This window comes from Mus musculus, chromosome 2, assembly GCF_000001635.26.
Source record: "Mus musculus strain C57BL/6J chromosome 2, GRCm38.p6 C57BL/6J".
NCBI classification, from domain to species: domain Eukaryota; kingdom Metazoa; phylum Chordata; class Mammalia; order Rodentia; family Muridae; genus Mus; species Mus musculus.
Genome location: NC_000068.7, coordinates 164,874,405 through 164,891,881, shown reverse-complemented (window position 1 = coordinate 164,891,881; position 17,477 = coordinate 164,874,405). Strand labels below are relative to the sequence as shown.

At 51.7% G+C, this 17,477-nt stretch overlaps 1 protein-coding gene and 2 long non-coding RNA genes across 6 annotated transcripts; 2 read left to right on the top strand and 1 right to left on the bottom strand.

The window, feature by feature from the left end:
* Positions 1-441: 441 nt before the first annotated feature.
* Positions 442-12,514, bottom strand: Pcif1 (PDX1 C-terminal inhibiting factor 1). Of its 4 annotated transcripts, none has more exons than NM_001374127.1 (17): positions 12,221-12,514; positions 8,938-9,107; positions 7,663-7,805; positions 7,453-7,577; positions 6,386-6,523; positions 6,079-6,206; positions 5,820-5,974; positions 5,240-5,387; positions 5,075-5,158; positions 4,724-4,823; positions 3,369-3,531; positions 2,616-2,788; positions 2,410-2,496; positions 2,144-2,328; positions 1,374-1,467; positions 1,108-1,283; positions 442-1,005 (listed from the first exon to the last, which is right to left on the bottom strand). In NM_001374127.1, the coding sequence occupies exons 3-17, from the start codon at positions 7,784-7,786 to the stop codon at positions 765-767; spliced, it is 2,121 nt and encodes a 706-aa protein (NP_001361056.1). In that variant the 5' UTR covers positions 7,787-7,805; positions 8,938-9,107; positions 12,221-12,514; the 3' UTR covers positions 442-764. The 4 variants fall into 4 exon arrangements, with proteins under 4 accessions (NP_001361056.1, NP_001361057.1, NP_001361055.1 ...); NM_001374128.1 differs by lacking the exon at positions 12,221-12,514 and adding an exon at positions 11,784-11,830; NM_146129.3 differs by having other exon boundaries at positions 445-1,005; positions 12,393-12,514.
* On the top strand, positions 732-4,583 carry Gm46775. Its single transcript, XR_001783546.2, has 3 exons — positions 732-1,200; positions 1,358-1,477; positions 3,318-4,583. It is a non-coding gene; the product is annotated as a predicted gene, 46775 (long non-coding RNA).
* 4930445K14Rik lies at positions 8,431-17,025 on the top strand. The gene is made up of 2 exons (XR_003953757.1): positions 8,431-8,584; positions 11,841-17,025. It is a non-coding gene; the product is annotated as an RIKEN cDNA 4930445K14 gene (long non-coding RNA).
* Positions 17,026-17,477: the final 452 nt, after the last annotated feature.

The window sequence follows — 17,477 nt, the reverse complement described above, 5'->3', positions numbered from 1 at the left end:
CTCTCTTTGTATATGTGCTAATAACCTGAACCAGGTAAGGGCCAGGAAACCAGGCAGAGGTCCCAACAAGTAGAGGCTACCTGGCTCCACAGCCAGCTGGCTCTACCTTGTATGAACAGCGGTTGCAGTACAGGCCAAGCCAGCTTCATCTCAGGAGAGAGCTGAGCTAGTGAGAACCCTGCTTCCTCCATGGGCTCCCTGTCTCCAGGGTCTCAGAGGGCAGGTAGTATATACCCTGAAGCCTGCAGTGCCTCGAAGGCAACACTTCCTCCTGAGCAGATGGAAAACATCAGCCAGCCTGGAAGTCTGGTGTAGGCGGGCTGGAGGTATCTGGGCAGGCTCAGCTGTAGGACTCTGGACTCCTCCATCCTACTGCGCTCAGGTAGACGCCTCTAAGGATTCAGTACTAAAAGGACCTGTGGATGGATTTGAAGGCCTGGGTACCTTGATAAGGGGCACCTAGGGAGTGGTCACCGAGGCAACCGCCCCAAGACCCTCACACACTCTTGGGGAGTTTCTGTATTTCCTTTTACAAATGAAACAAGGCAGCAACAGGGTCTGGGGCTGGGGAGGCACGGGCCTATTTACAAGGGACTTGGTGAATCGGAAAGGGTGAGAGCAGGGAGGGGGATCCCTGGCAGAGCCGTAATATTCCTATGTCCCTGGCAGCTCAAGTCCTGCTGCCACCCCAGGGGAGAGCCCTGAGGCTGAGTCCTAGCAGTCTGTGACAGCACCCCTGGAGCTCCTCCTCCCCGCAGGATATGTTAAGTGGGGTGAGGCTCTCTACTAGGGCCCTGTTCCCGGCCTGAGTCCCGGTCCTTGGCCTCGGAGGAGGAGGAAGAGGAGGAGGAAGAAGAGCTGGAGCCATGGCTGCGGCCCGACTGCTTATAGGCAGCGGTGAGCTCCTGCAGCCGCTCTGGCGTCGGCCCCCACTTGGCGAACCCGGGGCCATTCTGCAGGAAGAGCACTGCCGTGTTGTGGACGGCCTTGTAGTGCATTTCCTCCCTGTGGGCAAAGGGAGCTGCTCAGGGCAGGGAACAGACCGGGCCTGCTCACCCAGCCTACCAGCCAGACCTGGCTTCCTTCCCCTGCTGCCCGGGCACCTACTTCTTGCAGATGTGCTGGGAGCCACTGCGGTACTCGTGCTCAAAGGCAGGCAAGACCAGCTGGTGGCGTTTGAAGCGGCTCTGCTCCATCCTGGTGAGCGCTGGTGTGGGGGGCTCCCGCCACTCCGGGATGAACACGATGAAGGACAGGGGTTCTGCTGAGCTCTCCAGCAGTTTCTGTGGGAGGGACAGTATGGGGTAGACATGAGCTACTGCCCCTAGGAGGCTTGCAATTTTGCCTGCCCCATCAGTTGGCAGCACACCCACCTCGAAGTGAGAGACCATAGCATCCATGAGCTCCTCGCAGAACGGAGGGTTGGCCTCAAAGGAACCACTCAGCGGGGTGAAGTCCAGGCAGGGCCTAAAGAAAGGTGAGCATTGTAGCCCCACCAACACCCAGCCCCTCACAGACATAAATGATGTCCCCATCTCTAAGCAGCCACAGTGTGGGCAGTTGCACAAAGAGATGACCACAGTTGGACCAGAGGCCATCATTCTCTTTTAATTGTGCTGGGACAAGGAAAGGACTTTGTCCCTCAGATAACCAACCTGAGAATGGAGGCTACAGGCTAGGTGTGTGTGCTTGTGTTAACTAAGTTGAGGAAATAGACTCTAAAGCCACCACAGCAGAAACCACACCCAGGGCTTCCCCAGCTGCTGAGTATAGGCCTCTCCTTCCTCCACTGCTGTCTTCCTACTGGGCGGTTTACCTGGTCATCTGTCATCTGTACTTCTCGCCCTGCTATTTTATACTCTTCACACCCCTCCCTGGAGCCCAGGGTTCCTATTCCAAACCTAAGCCAGTTCATGGAGAAGCCCACAGGCCAGCTAGGCAGTGTCTGTTACAGGTCTGCCCCTGGAGCCACAAAGTGAAGGCCCCCAGTGCTTACATAGCATGTCAGGGCACATGGCTGGTAAACTGTAAGAGCAGAGCTACCTTCCAGACTGCCCAATTCCAAAGCCACTATCTCAGGTGGGATGTGTGCCCAAGAGGACATCGCTATGGGAGAAGGGGCCCAGGAACTCAGGGATCTCACCCTCGGGAGCCAAAGTAGCCATCTGTGTCAGGGAAGGCAGAACAGTACTGGCGGAAGTAGCAGTTGAGGGGGGAGGCGAAGCACTCGAAACTGACACCAAAGAGTCGGTGGAGGGTCTCAAAGACATGCACTGGCAGTGACCCCTGCAGGCCAGTCCCCTCATAGAGGCCCACGCCAAACATCATCTGCAAATTAGCCTTAGTCAGCATGAGGCTCAGTCTCCCTGCTCCCTTCCAAAGGAGCCCTCCGTGGCCCCAGGTCTGTACCTGATATCGGCGGAGAAGACACCAGACTCGAGGCAGGAACCTCTCAAAGGCAGAGTCATCCACACAGCTATAGCGGTAGAGGAGCCACTGTAGACAGACAGGAAGGGATGCAGCAGTGATGTCATGTCCGGATCACTGACTGGCCAGCTGATGAGGGTCCGTCCGGGCAGGGATGATCCCAAGCCTTCCCCCTCCCCCATTCTCACCAGTTTGCTGAAGTAGCTGCGGCTGACCTTGACCATCTCCCCCTTATAGCGGATGCAGACCACACTGTTCTCCACGTGCATCTCCACACTAGGCATGGGGGGTGCGGACACGGCCAGACGCACTGGGTAGCAGTACACCAGGCGGGGCTCCAACTCTGAGGCCTCCACTTCCTCTGTGGACAGGGAGGACGGTGAAAGACTGTCCACAGTGGACAGCCTCCAGCACCCTTGTGCAGTGCTTAGGAGAAGAGACTCAAACAGTTTCCGTAATAAAGAAAACATCACCGTTAAGAAGCGCAACCAGGCATTAACTGGTGGCCTGTATCAACACATGGCGCTGTGAAGTAGCCTCCTTTTGCAATGCCTTAGGCCTGCCAGACAAATGAGAACTATGAAAACGGGGGCCTTGTCTGGGCAGTTGTTAGCTAGTGTAGGGCTCCTTCGGGCCTGTGCGGCCTATGTGCTGTGTATGAACACTCACATTGCCATAGCAGGCTATTACTACTACACTTGGGTCTGGGGTAACAGGTTAAGGGAACCACTAGGATCCAGGTCTGCTTGACTGGCCTAGGCTTTTGTCAGCTCCATTTCCCAGGGGAGCACAGACCCCCAGAGGCAGAGGACACAGCAAGTCCTACCCAATGCTACTTCAAGAATCAGGTTCCCCCCAGTCAGTCCAGGCACTGCCTTGTGTTCTTTCAGGGACCAGGACACAGAGCAGGCGACCGTTTGCTCTCCATCGCCGCCCCCTACCTGGGATGTTGTTTTCCTTGAGGACAGCAAGGTGCTTTTCTCGGATCCGTTTAACATATTCCAGGGAGATGTGGTAGATCTTGCTGCAGATGCCTTCCACAGAGTCCTTGGCTGCAGCAGAGACATGGGGCCCACACTGCCTCCGAAGGTGCTCCAGGCGGTCCTGAAGAAAAGCCCTCATCAGGACACTGATGGCCAAAGGGCCTCTGATGGTGGGGCTACTGAGTCCCAGACGCCCCAGCTGGGAAAGTAGTTCTCCTGTCTACTAGCCATGCTGCTTGGACACGTCCCTTGCTCCTATTAATCTTGCTCCTATCAAGGTAATTCAAACTAGCAAATAGGACATCCTGAGTAGTCACTGTCATCCCCTCATTCACAAGGCCAGTCACGTGAGCAGTCCACTGGATGGCTGCAGTTTCTGTTGCTGCTACATTGGCAGAACCCAAGATGATTGGTGGAGAAAGAGGCAGGCCAGGCAAGCGCCAGCTTACAGCACTGGCTGTGGACTAGGAAGGCTGCCACATCCCAGGGAGCATGGCTAGGGCATACTTCAAAGGCTGTGCTTTTAGGTACTTAGAGAGATCCCCCACCCTCACCCTGACCCCGTGATGCGCGATCGCAGTGTGACAGTGAGTGGCTCTGGATTATGCGTGTACCTATCTCAGTCAACAAGTGTCAGGTACATTTATGATGTGATCTGTGACACTTGTCTCTTGTGAAACAGTACTGAGAAGAGAACCCAGTGCAAGCTGGAGATGGTTGAGTGACAGACATAGGCCAGAGACCACGGTGGCTGAGGATACACTGAGGAGGGTCGATCTGAAGGTGGTTTTGTAATATTTATTAGTGTATGTATATGAGTGTTTACTGTCATTCATTTTTATATGCCACAAGCATGCCTGGTACCCACAGAAGCCAGAAGGGAGCATCACATCCTTTGTAATGGGAGTTAACGGTTGCAAGCCCCAAGTAGGTGCTGGAATTGAAGCCCAATCCATTGGGAGAGCAGCCAGCTCTTAACTGCTGAGCCATCTCTCCAGCCCCCTAAAGGTAGCTCTAATTGTAATATGAACACGCACAAGGAAAGGCAGATCTCTTCTCAAAGATCTACCGAGGTGACATGTTGGTCACTCATCAGGTTGAGGGCAGCATCTGTATGTATCTGAGCTTCAGATTACAGAAGCAATGGTAATGGAGTTGTTCTTTGGGCGAAAACCATGGGCCTTAATCATCTCTGTAGTCATGATTCTGAGGACTGATGGGCACCCAAGTCTGCCATACTACACAACAGGCGGTTGTGGAAGCCAGCCTGACAAGCAGTGCCTATCAGTGATCTCTCCCTAGGGCCCTCTCACCATGTAATCCTCCTTGGAGGCCGAGTGCTCTTTCCGCAGCCAGCTGAAGGTGTCCTCCACGTTCCATTTGACCACTTTTCTGCTGTCAGGGGATGCACTCCTGCAGGTTGTGAGCAGGAGAAAGCTGTGGTTCTTGGGGCCCAGCTGTTAGGTGTCTTGCTGCTCCCCTCCTCCTGCCTCACTGCCACCTCAGGCACTAGCCTCTACGCTTACCTCCCATCTGTCTTTGGTAACACTGGCAAAACTGCGTGAGCATTAGCCAGATGACAGCGTGTATGTTTCATGTATACATGTGCGAACACACACATCCCCACCCACCATTTTCATTGTGTGGGGCAGAAAAAGCCAAACCTGGACTCAATGAGCCGCCTGGCAGCTTCTGCGTATTTAAAGAGCAGGCGTTTGGCTTCCTCCCGGAACTTGATTCGGGATAACCTGATTTAGAAAATAGGCAAGTTAGAGCCTACGGCAAGTGACTTGGTACAAGGATCAAGCAGCTGGGCTGTGGAGCTGTACCTGATGGGAATGTCATTCATAATTTCACGAAACATGGATGGAGACACAACTGGTTCACAGTTGCTTGGCAACAGAGGATCACATCCTTTGTCCACCACTTTGCGCTCCAGCATCCAGCGGTTGAAAGATTCCCGGGGCGGCTCAATGCCTGTGGGACAAGAGAGCTAGCTGTTAAGGCCCTGGAGCAGACAGCAGAGCCCACTAAGACAGAAAAGGCACAGACAGCACTTGGTGGTTGCCCGGTGCTTCCTTCCTAGGCCTCACTTTCGCAAACGATAGTCAGAGAATCAGGAGTACTTTATTATTTAATAGGGTCTCATGACCCTATTCCAGACTAGACTGGAATTCAAAATCCTGCCTGAGCCTCGTGAGCTGGGAGGTGTGGGCTCCAAGAATGCTCTAAGAATTTTGGTCCCTAGTTTTTAGGTGTGGCAATTACAGGCAGGCTGAGCAACACCTCAGCACGACAGAGCTGGGACCCCAACAGGTCTGGTTTCCCACAGCACACACTGAGGGCCACAGGCCCCCTTCCCACACAAGCCCAAGTGGTAAAGCCTAGAAGAGGCTGCAGAGCCCTCACCCTCCCGCTGCTGGCACAGTTCCCGGTAGTGCTGGCGGAGCTTCAAGATGAGCTGCGAGCGGAGCAACTCAACATCAGGGTGTGGAGGCAGGACCTCTGAAGGACCCCTGTGCTTGATGACAGCATTGGTCTGGATGTCCAGGTCCCAGTACACCCTAGGGCACAGACAGGAGTTATGATGAAGGCCCACCACCACACCACACATGGGACAGACTGCCCATCAACAAGGGAGTATCCAAGCCAACCAGCAGGGACTCACTCAGTGGGTCGGAGGAGAGCTGCCTGTTTATCTTCAGTGGATGAACCCCAAATCTTCAGTGTTGGGGTTCCTGGGATGCTAGGGGAACTGGGCACTGACTGGCTTGTGGGTGTCACAGGGATTTCAATCTGAAGGAAAAGAATCCAAAAGGCATCCATCGAGTCAGAAGAATCAGCAGCCAGGCCCAGCTTCATGCCCAGCAGCTGCACCTGGGCATCCTTCCTGACACAGCCCTTGCAGGGACCTGCTAGCCACATGTCCAAGGTAACCACTTACCAGCCAGGTCCTGGGAGCCCCACATACTCACCTTGGGCTTCTTCACTCCGTTGCCACTTGGCTGCTCCTCTGAGAGCTGTCGCTTTCTGGACTTGTTCTCTACTGGGGGCGTTTCCACCAAGCTTGAGTCTTGGGGCAGTGGGGTTGCATTCAGCCCCAGAGGGTCCGACTACAGGAGGGAAAACAGCAGAAATGTAAGCAGGACGGTGGCTGTGTCAGACTCTGCTCTGGCTCCGCAAGGAAGCCAGAGGCCTGAATGCAGATGAGGAACCCTGTGTGGACTCCACCCCCTGCCTGCTACCTAAAACTGCAGGTAGCCAGGGGTGAGCTTCCTTCTTCCTGACTCCCTCACCTTCTGAAAGGCCTTGTTAGTAACCCTACCTCACCACTGACATTATGACACAAGTCAGTGCTGTGATGGAACATCAGATTGGTGCTTGAAGAACAAAACTGTAATCAGGAACCAAAAGAAATCAGAAAGTCAGGGCTTTGCACGGATCTTCTTTAGTGACATTAAGAATTTCTGCCGTGGCCTTGACCCAGTTACTTTGAACTTGTGTCTTCTGCAGAATGGAGAGACCCTGCCTGATGGGTAGTGGCGCCTGTTCCAGCTGAAGGGTATAAAAGCTGAGGTGGCCACCTGACAGCTGTGGTAATACTCCTAGAATATCCTCTCCCACGTGGCCTTACTTTAAACCCTGATCCTCAGAGGAACTCTTCCTTCTTCCCCAGATCAGGATTCCCCAATGAGGTTCAAAACCATTTTTTTTTTTTTTTTGTTTTTGAGACAGGGTTTCTCTGTGTAGCCCTGGCTGTCCTGGAACTCACTTTGTAGACCAGGCTGACCTCGAACTCAGAAATTCGCCTGCCTCTGCCGCCCAAGTGCTGGGATTAAAGGTGTGCACCATGCCTGGCTCAATACCACAACTGGAAACCTACTGTCTGCCACAGAACAAGCCTATCATAGAGACAGGGAGCGAGCAAGTCAGTCTTGCTGATACTCCTCTCATTTGCAACGTGTTCGGCATTCAGACTGCTACAGTAATAATCTGATCATCTGTCAGGTTTGTGGAAGGCTTGCCCAAAGCTGCCACTCACAAGCACGTCGTGCTGACCCAGCACGGGCATCTCCCACAGAGACTGGTTGGTGAATCGGTTGAAGTAGTAGGGACGGCTCTCCCTCCGGCTCCAGCACTTCTCCCAGCCTGCATGTACCAGCTCCTCTGCAAACAAGAGTACAACCCAGACAGTCAGGGCTGCGCACAGCACCCCTGCTATCCTGCCAGCCCCCACCACTCCCTCCAGTACCTGGAAGGTCCTGTACCAGGCGAACTGGCTTTGGAGAACAGGGCTGGCTCTGACTGGAGGTGCCTGGAGAGTGACTTAGAAGGGAGGCTCCTTCCCGGGGGCTGCCGTGATTCTCATTGGCCATCTCAGCACCCACACGGGACCTGCCACACAGGACCAAGAGTGTCAGCTCCATCCCACCCACCGGTTACAACCTAGGGCTCTGGTGACTTCTCTAGAGATCTGAGAAATCCAACACTCTTGCCCTGGACAGAGAGACAGCTGGTGCCACCAGTTCACGGAGATTAAAATTTTCCCCTCAATTGTACGATAGAGCGCCCACTGGCTATACCCTCCTAATGGCCTCGCTTGTCCTTGGGCTCACGTCCTCCAGGAAGCCGCCTTTTACTGCCCCCCACCCCCTGCCCAGGTTTGATGGGTAAAGCTCTTCTAGTGCCATGAAAAATGCATTGTAGTGCTAGATGGCTAGCCCTACAGTGGGACTGTCTCAGACTGGGTCCAGGGCATTGCTCTCCAGAGCAATTGCTCTACTAATCCTGCAGACATTTACACACCACCAAAGCAGCAAGAAGAGGAGGCAGTCCTCCTTCAAGGACCAGTGCCTTCTCTTGGGGAGATAGTTTTACCGGTCCCACTAGGTAAAGTCTCAGTGTACCAGCGCAGCTGAGAAGGAAGCTCAGACTCTAACTGCTTGCAGTTTGTCGATGAAGGAAGCAGTGTAACCGAGGAGCGCTATCTGGTTCAGTCCTTCAGAAGCCCCAGGCAAACATGGACTCTATTAACGCCAGCAAGCAAGGAAGCCAGTTTCTGCAGGTTTATATTCTCCACTACTCCCCGACAAAGCACGCCCAGCACAGACCCCAAGGCCAGGCGCTTCCCAGTCTGGATCTATTGACCCGGGGACCACCTGAGGTCAGACTGGGTGGGGAGTTTGTTTTTAGTATGTTACAAAATCCACGAGAGACCCTCCCCCACAGTAAAACCACAAAGGCTGATTCAGAGATTTTCTTTGCGTGCTGATTTGGAGCCCTGACTGGTTGTTAACGACATCATAGGAATCATTGAACATTTATTTTATTATACACTCAAAGATGCCTGGTAATTTGGTGAAAAAAATCAAATAGTTACTTTATCTGTACAGTTTGGCAGATAAAAATCACAGGGGCAGCAGGACACGTGACACAAGGGCCTTGATTACAGAAGGGTTTGGAATGGCTTCTTGAGGGGCTGAGCCCACGGGTTTCAAGGCTGCATAAGGTCCCCCTTTTCTCTCACCCTCTGGGGGCTGCGACGCTAGCATCAGAGTTTTCTTCTCTGGCTGGACTGAACCCACGTCACGGGGTCCCACAGAAGAGGGGGGAGGCCCACAGGAAGGCGTAGCACAGGTGGGTAGGCTGGTCAGCACTGCAGTTGACAGGGACCCAGGGGACTCCGTGAATCAGCAGCTGGAGAGCAAATAGAAGAAAGAGTCATTGGCCCGTGAAGCCTTGCCAGGCAGGGACAACAGCAGAGGAACAAAGACACAGCGGAGGGACAAAGACACACTGTGAGGGTCTAGAGGCTCAATGAATCAAAGTTGTTCTCATGTTCTCTGAGTTCAAGATCAGCCTGGTCTATAGAGTGTGACCCTGTCTAAATATGCTGAGACAGACCACACACACACACTTTTTTTTTTGGGGGGGGGGGGGGCGATTCTTTGGTTTAGTTTGGTTTTCTGAGATAGGGTTTCTCTGTGTAGCTCTGGCTGTCCTGGAACTCACTTTGTAGACCAGGCTGGCCTTGAACTCAGAAATCTGGGCTGGTGAGATGGCTCAGTGGGTAAGAACACCCGACTGCTCTTCCAAAGGTCTGGAGTTCAAATCCCAGCAACCACATGGTGGCTCACAACCATCCATAACAAGATCTGATGCCCTCTTCTGGTGTGTCTGAAGACAGCTACAGTGTACTTACATATAATAAATAAATCTTTAAAAAAAAAAAAAAAAAAAGAAAGAAATCTGCCTGACTCTGCCTCCCAAGTGCTGGGATTAAAGGCGTGCGCCACCATGCCCGGCTCGGTATTGCAAACTTTATATGCTCCAGTACAGGGGAATGCCAGGGCTAAGAAGCGGGAGTGGGTGGGTAGGGGGGCAAGGCGGGGAGGGGGGTATAGGAAATTTCGGGTTAGCATTTAAAATGTATATAAAGAAAATATCTAATAAAAACCACAAAAACAAAAAAGAAAAAACACAAACAAACAAACATAAAAAAACGATGTATTTGAGTGTCTACCTGCATTCCTAGGCCCTGAACCTGGTTCATCTACAGACCTCTAAACTTGGTTTAATGCTTTCCTGTCACCTTGAAGTTGGTTGGTTTGGTTTTGTAGTGCTAGGGATGGAACTCAAAAGAGTTTTTGTATATAACAGGTAAGTGTTCTTTCATGGTTAAGACCATTATGTATAGATTGACAAATATATATGCGGTACTAGGTACTTCTTCACGCTAGATAAATGCTCTACCACTAAGCCAGACCTATAACTTTTGAGCAGGGTCTTAAAAAATGGACAAGATTGTCCTTGAACTTAATCCGCAGTTCAAGAAGGCCTTAAATATTTGACTATATGATCCTCCTGCTTTGGTCTCCGGGATTAGCTAAGGTTACAGCGTGGACCACAGGACTTGCTTTACTGGTTATCAAGGCCAGATCTGAGAGTGCTAAGTAGGGAGGGTTCCAGTAAGCAACTCCATCTGCAAGCCTGGAATTGACTTTTTCTTTCTTTTCTTTTCTTGTTTTTTTTTTTTTTTCCTCTTTCTGTTCTTGGCTTGAGATGAGGACTCAAATTGGTAGCTGAATATGACCCCAAATCCCAACCTGTCCTCTTCTTCGACCGACCTCCCAAGTGTTAGGGTTACAGGTGAAAGCCACCATGATCAGCTCTCTTTCTGAACTAGCCCTGCCTTTCTTCAACCACTGGGCTCAAGAGATCCTTCCGTTTCAGCCTTCCCGTTAGGTGGAATATAGACATATGCCAATGGTAATCATGTTTTCATTTTGCACAACGGAGCCCTGATACATTGCCAATCAAAGTGTCTGTAAACCAAAGCAAAGGGTGCAAAGCGAACGTAAGGAAAGTTGGGGCACTATCTCAAGCCACCCACAACTAAGAAAAGACACACTTCTTTGGCTGTCTTGAAATAAATAAAAATAAAAACATGCAAACACGTATAACACATCTTGTCCACCTTTATTGAAAATTTTGTGTCCCCCAAAATGTGAAGGATGCACCTGGTAGATGCAGTTGTTAGAGAAGGCAGAAGCAGCCCGGCCTCGTGCCACCTAAACAGGACACTACAGCAATCCCAAACCAGCTGAACCCCAACGACACCTATTTGCAGTTAGAAGCAGGAGGGGTAGAACTACCAAAGAATTTGTAACTTTAGGGCAGGGTCTCACACAGCTGAAACTGGCGTAAAACTCCTAATGATCCTGCCGGAATCGGAGTGTTAAAGATTATCGCCCTTAGTCATCCTATCCTGCCTTGGTCATCCATCCATCTCTTAAGTGCTAGAATTTCAGATCTGTGCCTTCACCCTCGACAAGATTTTATTTTTAAACGCACCCCAGATGGGACTGGGAGACAAGATGACACACTTTTGCACTTTACACAGCTTGAAAATGTTAACTTGGAACTTGTTAAGTGCTGGTAATAAAGCTACTTAGTACACTGACTGCCCGGCATATGTGAAACCTAGGGTTATATCCCCAGTACCACATACACACACATTAGAGCCAGGTGTAGTGACAGACGACTTTAATCCCAGCACTAAAGACACAGGGTTTCTGTGAATTCGAGGGCAGCCTGTTCCACATAGTGAGTTACAGGATAGCCAGGGCTACACAGAGACCCTGTCTTTTAAAAATAAGATAAACTCGCGTAGATAGGTGCAGCAGGTCTCTGGCCAAAACGCCAGCTCTGAAGTTGGCCAGACCCAAGTTCAAGGCCGTGCTGCCGTCCTGACACCTACGTCAGAACCATCTGACCCCTGCACCGTAGTCTAGCGTTCTGTGGACTCTCGCTGCTGCTCCCATTAAGTGACTGTTTTCACTTAGCCTGTGCCTTCCGGACCCCCACGCATACCAAAGTCGGAGAAGCGCAGCGTAGTCTAGAGACAAACAACTGTATCTGCGCAAGCAGCGGAACTCGGACTAGAAAATGCATCCGATTCCGGGATTGGAGGAACATGGGCGGGATCACATACCAGAGTACCAATCATAACGCCCCGGCTCTGGTGGGCGGAGCCACGCAGGCGCACAGACGGGAACCCTCCCCCACCCCGCTCCCAGCGCGCTCCCGCCTGCCCCTCCCGCAAGCCCAGCGGGGGCGGGAAGTCTGGCGCGCGCGCGCCGGCCCTTCGCCCGGGCTCCGCCCCCCGCCCTGCCGCGCGCTCCCGCCCCCGGGCTGAGGCGACTCTGAGTCGGAGCCCGACACAAAGGCGGTGGCGACGGCGGCAGCGGCAGCAGCGAAGGGACCCTAGAGGCCGCTCCGCCCGGGCTCTCCGGGCCCACTGCACTCACCCCAGCCGGCAGTCCTGCTGCCCACCCGCGGCTCTAAGATGGCGGCGACGAAAGAGACCGGGCGAGCGGCAGCCCCGAGCGGGAAGCGCCGGAGGGGCCTCCGCCGTCCTGCTTCGGACTCCCGGACCCAGGCGCGGCACGCAGCGGGACCGTGGCTTCCTGGGGCTCTTACCTGCCCGAAGCGGACTCGAGGGGATGCGGCCACACGTTCTGCTCGACCGCCCGTTTTGCCGCCTCCGCCTCGCCCTCCCCAGCGCCGCTGCCGCCATCTTGTGTCCCGGGCCGGGACTCCGCGCTGCGCATGCGTCGGTACCGCCTCTGAAGGACCTCGCCACGGCCGCGCCGCCATCTTGAGTGTGGCAACGTTGACTGGCTCCCCAGACCTTGATGGCTTTCGCCCCCACCCCCCGCCCCCAACTCCCCATTTTCCGGTTGATCTGGGTGGTCCCTTGTGGTCCTGAGGATGGGGAAAAACAGCGTTGCTATTCTTGAAACGTAGGTGGGAAGGAAGGAATCTATCGCACACCCCTGCCTCAGTTTCCCTGCCGAACGCATTCGCAGGGGCTGAAGATCTAGGACACTTTAGGGGGCACGAAGCTGGTCTAGAGTCTTCTGGGGGCTCTGGCTCAGTTGCCGACATAGGCGGAGCGGTGACGTAGGCCCTGCACGTTGGGTCCTGGCCTGCACAGTGCTCTGCCGCTTCCAGCTGGTGTCCTCTCGGGGCCTCTGCCCTCTAAGGGTCCTGGAATGTTAACTCTCTCTGCCTAGAGGCCAGGTGACGAAGACGTGCAAATCGAACCTTTGCGCGTTAGCAACCTGCTCACAAATTGCTCTTGAATAGTCGTAGCTTTTGGAGGAGTGCAAATAGGGTAGATGTGGCTTTGGGCAGTTGTAAAGTTGTGAAGGCTGCACACAGCTTAGTGGGAGACGCTTCTGCAAGGGGCCATCGTCGGGCTCCCTTCCGGAATTAGGCTCCTAGCTCCACCCACTTGTGGCCTCCTAAGGAAGCTGTTGCCCAGTTAAGGTAACTTGAAAGGAGGACAAGTTTGCCACCTGCTGCTGGACTAGCGTAGCAGATGGCCCAGCTGGTCAGCCTCTCAGGTCTATGACGCTGTCGGCGCTGGCTGCCCAGTAACTTGGAGCTGGAATGTTGGGAGGTCAGGAAAAATGGTCAACAATATAAACTAGTAAGAGTTGGAGGAGGATCTTGTCTAGTCTGCCCACAGACACCTGACCATCGACCCCAGGTGTGTCCATCTTAGGGATTTTTTTGTTCTTTTGGTTTTTTGATAGTTCTGCTATATAACCCTGGCAGACCAGGAACTCAGCAGTCTGTCTGCCTGCTGGGTGCTGAAATTAAAAGCATACACCATCATGCATCTCGAATCTTGGGAGACTGATAAAGGGTCACTAGTTTGAGAGGTCAGCAGGGCTACAAGATACTTGCTTTAAAAAGGAAAGTTTAACTTGGGAGGCAGAGGCAGGCAGATTTCTGAGTTCGAGGCCAGCCTGGACTACAGAGTGAGTTCCAGGACAGCCAGGGCTACACAGAGAAACCCTGTCTCGGGAAGAAAAAAAAAAAAAAAAAAAAAAAGGAAAGTTTAAAAGGGGAGTTGGTTAGGGGTGTAACTCAGTGTTTCCCTAACCTCTGACCCTGTTCCAGTTCTGGTTTTTGGTTTGGTTTTTTTTTTTTTTTTTTTTTTAAAGATTTATTTATTATATGTAAGTACACTGAAGCTGTCTTCAGACACTCCAGAAGAGGGCGCCAGATCTCGTTACGGATGGTTGTGAGCCACCATGTGGTTGCTGGGATCTGAACTCCTGACCTTCGGAAGAGCAGTCGGGTGCTCTTACCCACTGAGCCATCTCACCAGCCCCTTGGTTTGGTTTTTAAGCTAGCCAGGTGCGATAGTTCCTTTACCCGCAGGACTCCTAGCTCCATAGGGAGTTCCAGACCTGATCTTTTTCAAACAAACGCAAATGGAGTCAAGAGTGTGCACACCTGAGACCCCCAACAGCACTGGAAAGGCAGAAGCAGGAGGAGGCTAAGTCGTACATCAGTCAGCCTGGCCTACACAATGTAGTGGAACTCTCAAGCAAAACCAGAGCAGTGCACAAGAGCTGGACATGGTGGTCCTTGTCTCTAGGTCCAGAGACTAGGGAAGCTGAAGGAGGAGCCTGGGTAACAGGGAAATGCCATCTGAAGAAGGAAAGACAAGCCTGCCTGCAGAAAGTCATTGCATCAACTACATAAAGTGGAGGATGGTGGCACTAAGGCCACTTTACCACCTCACCAAGCAGAAGCTCCTGCAGGTGGTAGTCTACTTCTGTAACAGTCGCTCCCTGCTTTTACAGCCTTGCTACCTGACACTGAGCCATTCTAAGACCAGCTTGATCTATCCAGCAAGATGCTGTCTGCCTCTGCCCTCCTGAACCCCTTTGTGTATTCCTGGGATGTCACTAATTTCCCCATGCTTTACATAATTCACCCTTCAGGTCCAGGAAGCCTTCCTGACTTCCACCTTCCAATTCATCCTCCCACTTCTGTATTCTCATGTTTTGAGCTTACAGGATTTGTCCACTTCCTTTGCCTGTCCTGTACAGGACTTCTTCCGAGCCAAACCTACCATGTTCAAGATTTTTTTTTTTAAGATTTATCTACTATTATACATAAATACACTGTAGCTGATTTCAGATGCACCAGAAGAGGGTATCAGATCTCATTATGGGTGGTTGTGAGCCACCATGTGGTTGCTGGGATTTGAACTCAGAACCTTTGGAGGAGCAGTCAGTGCTCTTACTGAGCCATCTCACCAGCCCAATCTTAGTCCACCAGCTTGTGAAAGATCATAGCTAGGGCTGTTAATTACTTACCTTCAGTCACAGGTGGTAGGGAGGCTCTCAGGACTGTTCAACCCAGGATCCAGCCAGCCATGTAACCCTGCCCTAGTTGCATGTAGTCTTTTGCTTGCTGGGAATAAACTGGCGTCAGATTCAGATTCTCTGGGGAAAGGATGAAGGAGGCACTCCACATACATAGCCTTCCGGGAGCTATCTTTTGATGCAGAGCTTGCCTTTGGCTATAACTCTTCACCCATCTTTATGCCTAATTAAATGCATTGCTGCCCAGGAGAAATCTGTGATATAATTCTACCTTAGGGTGCTGTTGGAACATCAGGAGTAGGGGTAACTATTGTATACATCTTTCTCAGGAGTAATTTAGCAACAGCCACTAGAGTCCTTAAGGATGAGTAGGGCTTACTTTCCTATCCGCCTGGTTCATGCCCAGCCCTGTGACTACTTGTTTGATGACCAGAGACAGACCACAGTGTAAAAAGCTGAGTGACTGTTTTAGGCATCCTGGTTTCTATTCCTTCTCTGGCTTCTGCAAGGAAAACATGAAAGTGTCTTTGGGAAAGTCAAGCAAAGCATGAGCTGCATGCTAAGGCCCTGTGGTTGGCTTAACATTCTGTTCTGTGTACCCCCACTCCCTGACTTAAGGTGCTGGGGTGCAAACCTAGGGACCCATATTCCTGAAAGAAAGACCCTCAGACAGTAAGACTGGCTTCAGAATAGTCAATTTGGGGATAATGGTTATTTTCCTCTGCATTTGGTTCCCAGCACACCCTCACAAACACCTGGCTTCTGTACTGTACACAGAGAAAGAACTAAATCTTTTAAAAAGTCAATTTTGGGGGGCTGGGGAGATGGCTCAGCGGGTAAGAGCACTGACTACTCTTCCAGAGGTCCTGAGTTCAAATCCCAGCAACTACATGGTGGCTCACAACCACCCATAATGAGATCTGACGCCCTCTTCTGGTGAGTCTGAAGACAGCTACAGTGTACTTATGTATAATAATAAATAAATCTGGGCTTGAGTGAGCAGAGTTGACCAGAGCAAGCAGAGATCCTAAAAATTCAATTTCCAACAACCACATAAAGACTTACAACCATCTGTACAGCTACAGTGTACTCATATACATAAAATAAATTAAAAAAAAAAGTCAATTTGGTTTTATGGTAAAGACCAGGCCTGTGAACCCAGCACACAGGAAGGAGGATCAGGAGTTCAAGGCCAGTCTATGCCCCATAGCAGTTTCAAGAGCATTTTGGTCTAAATGAGACCCTGTCTCATGATCAGTGAGATGGACCAACTCCTAAAAGCAGCTTTTAGAACCTTAGAGCTGCTGTTGTAGCATATGCCTTCAATCCCAGCATTAGGTATACATGGTGCACGTACATACATACTTGCAGGTAAAAGATCCTCACCAAAAAATGTTAAAACTCTCCAAAAGGCCAGGTGTGGGGGCACACACCTATGATCCAAGTGCTCCTCAGAGGCAAAGGCCAGCAGATCTGAGTTCCTGCCTGGCCAGGGCTGCACAGCAAGACATTGTGAAGGTAAAAGGTGACCAGAAAAGGGGATCAAATCCCCTGGAATTAGAGTTACAGGTAGCTTTGTACATAGTGGGACTTGAACCTGGACCCTCTGGAAAGCAGCAAGTGATTTTAGCTGTCGAGTCACTGAGGTTTTCTTTTTTGTTTTTGTGAGACAGTCTCTCTACATAGCCTCTGGCTTCACTTTGTAAATCAGACGGCTTTAAACACACACAGGGCAGGTGAGATGGCTCAGCAGATAAAACAGCTTGTTGCACAAGCCTCAGGACCTGAGTTCAATTCCCAGAACCCATGGAAAAGATGGAAGGAGAGAGCTGACTTGACAAAACTGTCTTCTGACCACTGTACACGGACTGGAGCCACGGACTGCATTGTACAGGAAAATAAAACAATTTGTATGAAAAAAAGCCGTACTCGCTCAGGTCCCATGCATTTCAGTCTTGTTGAGTCTTGTTCTCTGTCACTACAGCAAGAACTCCTGAGAGGGAACAAGCTCTCACCCTGCCTTCCAGGTCCTGGCAATGGTGGGAGGGAGGCTCTAGCAGGATCCTGGAATGGCTGCAGCTGCCCTGGGACCCTGTTCTGTGGTTTCAATTACACTTAAGGCAGTTTCCAAAGCAAGTGGAGGGCAGGCTTCTGCCCTGGAGTGAGGTTACCAAAGGGAGTGGCTCCCTGGCCATTCTGGGATCACATGAGAGAAACCCTTTTAGCCAAGAATAGACCAGGGAAAGGCGTGTCTCCTTGGGTCTTCCTGGCCCCTGTGTGATGTGGTGGGAGGGTCCCTTCCATTTCTTCCTTTGGCTAGGCAGGCTATGTGTTGACTTTGTACTCAGGCCTTGGTAAGAAGCAATAAATAAGA

Bases quoted from the DNA above. Each gene is read 5' to 3' on its own strand.
- Pcif1 (NM_001374126.1), bottom strand. From the start codon at position 7,837: ATGGAGCTGACACTCTTGGTCCTGTGTGGCAGGTCCCGTGTGGGTGCT. The intron at 4,824-5,074 runs GTTTGGCTTTTT...CACAACCTGCAG, and splicing joins AGGCGGCTCATTGAGTCCAG to GAGTGCATCCCCTGACAGCA. The intron at 2,789-3,368 runs GTAGGGGGCGGC...CCCTGTCCACAG, and splicing joins CAAGGAAAACAACATCCCAG to AGGAAGTGGAGGCCTCAGAG.